Source organism: Limulus polyphemus, unplaced genomic scaffold, assembly GCF_000517525.1.
Source record: "Limulus polyphemus unplaced genomic scaffold, Limulus_polyphemus-2.1.2 Scaffold4189, whole genome shotgun sequence".
NCBI classification, from domain to species: domain Eukaryota; kingdom Metazoa; phylum Arthropoda; class Merostomata; order Xiphosura; family Limulidae; genus Limulus; species Limulus polyphemus.
This window is the reverse complement of record NW_013669799.1, coordinates 3,732-10,828: the sequence shown is the minus strand read 5'-3', so window position 1 is coordinate 10,828 and position 7,097 is coordinate 3,732. Positions and strand designations below refer to the sequence as shown.

The window sequence follows — 7,097 nt, the reverse complement described above, 5'->3', positions numbered from 1 at the left end:
TCTGAAGTTTCATTGGTGGTAGTCTCCAGGGTCACTGATGAGGAATGGAATTCTCCGAAACTAGTCTGGTTCACAGACACACCCCCAATGAGAAAATAGACAATTCCAAGCTTTTACTTGTTGTTAAACAAATGTTTAAACAATTCTGTTCAACTATAATAATATGTTATATTATATATAAATTGTGTGAAAGTTAGAATTTTTCTGTTATTTATCATAGCATTCAACCCCTCTCTCACACACACGTACACACACACATTTTTTGTTTTAAGTTCATAACCCGGACAAGGGTTTCCAGCATCATGGTCAAGCTAATTACAATAATCAGTAAAAACTAAATGTGAAGCCTAATCTATCAATCTATAGTATAAATATATTTATACTGTGGTCAGTAAAAGACATCTCGGAATAACATTACTGAGTATACTTTTTGAAAACTTGTTAAATTTGTATGGTTTAAACACCTACAGCTGATAGGCCTAAAATTTGTTTTAAAAATAACGTAAACTGCAGAAGTTTTTCTCCACAGTAATGTATAGTAATGTAGATGTTAGAACCAGAAGCTAAAGTTCTGTGTTTTGTTCCATTATGTATAACATGCTGCCACTTTTGTACCTCTTTTTTCAGTGCAATGGAGTGGAGGGACACGCCTTGATCAACACGGGAGCAATGGTATCATTAATATCAATGAACATGGTGAAAAAGCTTAGGTTAGTGTGTTCTTACTGAGAAGCAGTCGCTACAAAAGCACTGTTTTATTTATCACAATATACGTGAAAATATCAGTACTATTTCATGACCTAACTAATAAAACTGAACACAATAGGAGCACAGCGTTTTATCATTTTATGTATAGTAGTTCTGGAATCTAAATGGTCATGGATATTCCTCTAACTTTTTGCATTAAATATATAATCGTTAAACGTTTTTAAGAGATAAAGAAAGAAAAATCAGTAAGTCGACTTTATTTGGTCTGTCAGTCTGTTGGAGTGACAAATATCATCATTATTTGAATGTACTTTTCTTCCGTTAATATGTTTTATAGATCGAACAATGACGGGCAACAAGTATTGTTAAACTCCAGAACTGAGAAACCTGCTGCCAGTTTCCAAGTGTAAGATCCAGGTACTTAACTTTCCCTATAACGTCAGGATGCGGGAGGCCCAGAGAATTACACACAGAGGTTGTGTCTGGAATGTAGGTAAGAACTGTTCAGTACTCATTGTTTAGTAGGGTTATATTTTGCCCATTATAAGCAAGTTCTTGCTATATGATGGATAAACTAATTTGCAAAACAATGTTTAGTTACTACTTTTTCTTTTACATCAGTTACAAAAACGTGTCTTAGATTTAGGTCTGGAAACATAGATGAAGGTGAAAATATAAAGATTAATATGTTTCTATTCTTCCTTTCAGTGGATGACCTTGTTCCAGACATTAGCCTTGGTATAGATTTTCTTAGAAAAACGCAGGTAAGTGTTAACACATAGCATGCCAACCTTTATAACCCTTCGTACTGGACAGAGTTGGGTTCAGTTCTACAGTATAATGTTGGTCTGTTCGGCGGAGATGAAAATATCACGAGAAGGACTGGAGTATTATTTTAGATAAACTGTAGAACCAGTTATAAATATGATTTACCCCTCCCCCACACACATACAATTATTATTTTAAATGAACTGTAGAACCAGTTATAAATATGATTTACCCCTCCCCCCACACATACAATTATTATTTTAGATGAACTGTAGAACCAGTTATAAATATGAGTTACTCCTTCCCCCCACACACATACAATTATTATTTTAGATGAACTGTAGAACCAGTTATAAATATGAGTCACCCCTCCCCCCACACACATACAATTATTATTTTAGATGAACTGTAGAACCAGTTATAAATATGAGTTACTCCTTCCCCCCACACACATACAATTATTATTTTAGATGAACTGTGGAACCAGTTATAAATATGATTTACCCCTCACACATACATTTATTATTTTAGATGAACTATAGAACCAGTTATAGATATGAGTTACCCCCCCCCCCACCCCACACACACATCCAATTATTATTTTAGATGAACTGTAGAGCCAGTTATAAATATGATTTACCCCCCCCCCCACCCACACACACATACATTTTCTCGACTTGTTATGATCAGAATGTAACCTTCTCGATCTCTTATTCCTCGCATAGTTACTTTCGGAACAATTCGCTTTGGAAATGTACACCTATACGATTGTTCTTTAGAAACACTTTTAGTATAAAACGAACCCGAATAAATACTACGAATAAAGGTGAATTTTCAAATCACTCAAGTTCCTTGGGATATTAAATATTTCTTGGAAGCTGTGGTTCTGTTGACATGTCCAATACAGGTCTCTGGATGCTGTAGTTCTGTTTACATATCCCATAAGTCTTCAGATGCTGTGGTTCTGTTGACATATCTCATAAAAATATTTGGATACTTTGGTTCTGTTGACATATACCATAAGAGACTCTGGATGCTGTGTTTTGTTTGCCACGTCCCGCAAGAGACTCTGGGTGCTGTGGTTGTTGTTTTTTGCCACGTCCCGTAAGAGACTCTGGATGCTGTGTTTTTGTTGGCATGTGCCATAAGAAACTCTGGGTGCTATGGTTTTGTTTCCACGTACCGTAAGAGTCTCTGGATGCTATGGTTTTGTTTCCACGTCCCGTAAGAATCTCTGGGTGCTGTGGTTGTTGTTGTTTTTTTTTTGCCACGTCCCGTAAGAGACTCTGGATGCTGTGTTTTTGTTGGCATGTACCATAAGAAACTCTGGGTGCTATGGTTTTGTTTCCACGTCCTGTAAGAGTCTCTGGATGCTGTGATTCTGTTAACATATCCCATAAGGGCTTCTGGATACTGTGGCTGTCTGACTTAAAGTTTCATCTAGTGAAATTTAGTTTTAGCACATAGTTACTTACGAAAATAGACTATCTATTTCGTTGCAGATAAAACAAGATATTTACTCGAAAAATAGCAATAAAAGCTGTCCTATGTGTACGTACAATAAAATTTCAAATTATCTTATAGTAACTGTAACTATAGACATAAGAACTGAGACTGTTCCAATGACGAATTTGTATAAGTGGGTCTTTACTAACTGTTTGTTGGAGCCTGTAGCATAAGAGTATTGGTTGCCATAAAGAGAAATGTTGATAAATTCCCGATTGTCGTGCTCTTTTTCTTCGACTAATAAGGTTATAATTAGACACGATATATTTTACATTTATTTTTACAGTATTCTGTTTTACTAACTGAGTTTGTTTTTAATTAATCATTTAAAAACGTGAAATATTCTTAAAATTTCTTTTAGGCTATTGTGAACTTTGAAGATGCTTCCCTCAGGATAGGAGGCAAAGGAGGGGAAAGAGTTCCGTTTCTCACTACCAGGGATGTGATAATGCTGACACGAAAATCAAACAACTCACAATAATACTCCGTTAAAGAACTAATCAGAACAATAATTTATAATAATATTATTTGTTCATTCTCGTATATTTAGTGGTAACTCAAGTTTCTCACCGAGTGAACAGGATCTGTATTTGTCTTTTAAAACTATGATACTAATAACAGAACAGTTTACTTTTTATTAATTCAGTCAGCTTATCAACGCTCTTTTTTACTACATTATCTCAAAACATTCATGAGATTACCAGCTGACACTTTTCCTCTCTCTCTACATGTGGAGTATTATTCATGGTAATGTCTGTATGTGGCAACAGGTGGAGTTTTTCTGATGGTGATGTCTAGATGTGGTAACAGATGGAGTATTTTTGATGGTGATGTCTACTTGTGGTAACAGATGGAGTATTTTGATGATGTCTACATGTGGTAACAGATGCAGTATTTTTGATGGTAATGTATTAAAGTATTATTCATGGTAATGTCTGCATGTGGACACAGATGGAGTATGTTTGATGATGTCTACATATGGTAACAGATGGAGTATTTTTTATGGTAATATCTATGTGTGGTAACAGATGGGGTATTTTTGATTGTGATGTCTGCATGTGGTAACAGATGGGAGTATTTTTGACGGTGATGTCTACATGTGGTAACAGATGGAGTATTTTTGATGGTGATATCTATGTGTGGTAACAGATGGAGTATTTTTTATGGTAATGTCTGCATGTGGTAACAGATGGAGTATTTTTCATGGTAATGTCTGCATGTGGTAACAGTTGGAGTATTTTTCATGGTAATGTCGATTCCCCACTATTGAAGTCAACCAAAGTAACAAGCGGTATCTGTTTATTATTTATTAAATTTATTTATTTAAACCAAAAACTAATCCTTTTATTACTCGACCTTTAGGTTTTAAATATTTTTTCTTTTATTTAACCGTTTACAGTTTGATTGTGACGAAATGGTACCAATCGTTGTTACTATTACAAGCCTATAGGATCACCTATAGAATTTCAGACGCTCCGGTTGTTGTCATTTTTAGCGCAAAGCTGTACAGACCGCAATAAATTAAACCCCGAATTTTAGTGTTTTCAGTCCGTAACATTATCGCTGACCCATGGGGGTGGGGAGACACGACGTTCAGACAACCTGCATTCCAGAAATGTAAATTAAGTTTTGAATACGAGTTCTTTAATCTAAGTTTTGTGTGTGTGTTTGTGATAGAAATTTTGTCAGAGCTCCGGAATTATGAAATTTACCGTTGCACCACTATCTAAGTCTAGTTATTAATTATTTGCTAAAAATAACTAATAATTAGACTCAGGTGATAGCTTAGCTGTTAACCGTGACAGCGACTGATTTTTTTTTATTCACCACAGAGCTACAGCATTAATTATTCTCAATGCTAATTGTGATGACGTAATGTTCAAATACAGAAAACCGCGTAATAACTTGACATCTGAAGAAAGCTTGCTAAGTGAGTAAATCCCCAACTGCGTTTCCAACGTTTGTATCTGAATGAAATAAAGTGTATTCTTTTTATGTATCCAAAATATTAATAAGGAACATAGTGACCAGTAAGAATTTACAATCCATTTCAATTATTTAACAGAGAGGTTTTAATTAGTTTAGTAATGATGATTATCTCATTGTATAAAACTGTTTAATATGTGTTACACGTCAGTAACTTCTCTCACTGCACGCGACTTTCGTTTATATCAAATCTTGAAATGTGTATAAAAGGGAAATAAAACGTAGTTTGTGTTCTCACTACACGAGTTAGAAATTACAATGGATACCTGGTATTAAAATAAGTTACTCAAGGGGATATTTGTGCTCTGCTAACCACAGGCATCGAAACCAGATTTTTAGCGTCGTAAGCCTGCAGACTTATCGCTTAGCTAATGGGGAGGAGGGAGAAAAAAGAAATGATAATTTATAATAATAAATTAAAAAGCTATTGCTGCGTATGGTCGATGGATCGGATTTATTGTCTGTGCTACGAAACTTGGACTGCTCACTGAGAAACGTGCTGCAATGGGACTCCACAATGGGAAGGAGGAGAGTTCGTACCTTGACGGGTGCTAAACTTCTTTAGCGTGTAAATAGAAATAAGAATGTCTATGAGTTTACCTTGGTGGGGTGCAATCGTACACCTCGTGTTTGACTGGTCAAGGGAATGGATGTCACAGGAAAGATAAAAGGAGAACAGAGGTGCAAAATGTGAACCTCTCTTCCTGCTGCCCCCCCCCCACACACACAGTGGCTCAGCGGTAAGTCTGTACAGACGACGCTAAAACAAAGCACAGATAGATAGCTTGTGCTTAACAACAGCTAATATAAAAAGAAATATGTAGTTAACTACATGGGCGACAAAGATATCAAAATTAAATAATAGGTTAAACAATCGCCAATTTGTTTCTTTTAAATACTTATTTAAACTTCAAATAAAAAAAATATTTAAAAAACTTGGCGATTGTTTAAACTAGTCTTTAATTTTAAATCAGACTGTACTTCCCTGTGATCATAATTTTAAACCAGACTATACTTCCCTCTGATCATAATTTTAAATCAGACTGTACTTCCCTGTGATCATAATTTTAAACCAGACTATACTTCCCTCTGATCATAATTTTAAACCAGATTGTACTTCCCTGTGATCAAACTTTTACACCAGACTATACTTCCCTGTGATCATAATTTTAAACCAGACTGTACCTTCCTGTGATCATAATTTTAAACCAGACTGTACTTCCCTGTGATCATAATTTTAAACCAGACTGTACTTTCCTGTGATCATAATTTTAAACCAGACTGTCCCTCCATGTGATCAGAATATGAATTTTGATTCGTATTATATATATATGTGTTAATTATGCTTTCATATTTTAATCAACAAACCGACACGAGGGCTGTCTACGCTAGTCGTCCCTAATTTTGAGCTAATAGACTAGAAAAAATACAGCTAGTCAACAACACCACTCACTGCTAAAATTTGGACTCCCCAGACCAAACAGTAGTGTTTGACCGTCACTATTATAATAAATCCTGGAACCTCAACTTCGGCACACTAACTAGTGGTTTATGTATAAAACTTTATGTTGGATATAATGATACCATCTAAAAGATTAATATATGAAATTTACGTTGGGTGCAAATAAATTTTCCAAACAATGAATATAGAAAGTGTTATACTCATTGTAATGAAAGAGTCTAAAATGAGTTTATAAAACATTACACTAGGGGTAATGAAAGAGTCTAAAATGAGTTTATAAAACATTACACTAGGGGTAATGAAAGAGTCTAAAATGAGTTTATAAAACATACACTAGGGGTAATGAAAGAGTCTAAAATGAGTTTATAAAACACTACACTAGGGGTAATGAAAGAGTCTAAAATGAGTTTATAAAACATTACACTAGGGGTAATGAAAGAGTCTAAAAATGAGTTTATAAAACATTACACTAGGGGTAATGAAAGAGTCTAAAATGAGTTTATAAAACACTACACTAGGGGTAATGAAAGTGTCTAAAATGAATTTATAAAACACTACACTAGGGTTAATGAAAGAGTCTAAAAATGAATTTATAAAACATTACACTAGGGGTAATGAAAGAGTCTAAAAATGAGTTTATAAAACATTACACTAGGGGTAATGAAAG

General features: G+C 34.7%; 1 protein-coding gene across 1 annotated transcript in view; it reads left to right on the top strand.

Annotated features, from left to right (window-relative positions):
• LOC111088654 overlaps positions 1–1,118 on the top strand; it is a 17,683-nt gene extending 16,565 nt beyond the window's left edge. The window contains exons 4-5 of the mRNA XM_022399369.1: positions 628–710; positions 1,046–1,118. Of these exons, the coding sequence (XP_022255077.1) occupies positions 628–710; positions 1,046–1,118 (156 nt within the window). The remainder of the gene's footprint in view (positions 1–627; positions 711–1,045) is intronic.
• The last annotated feature ends 5,979 nt before the right edge of the window (positions 1,119–7,097 follow it).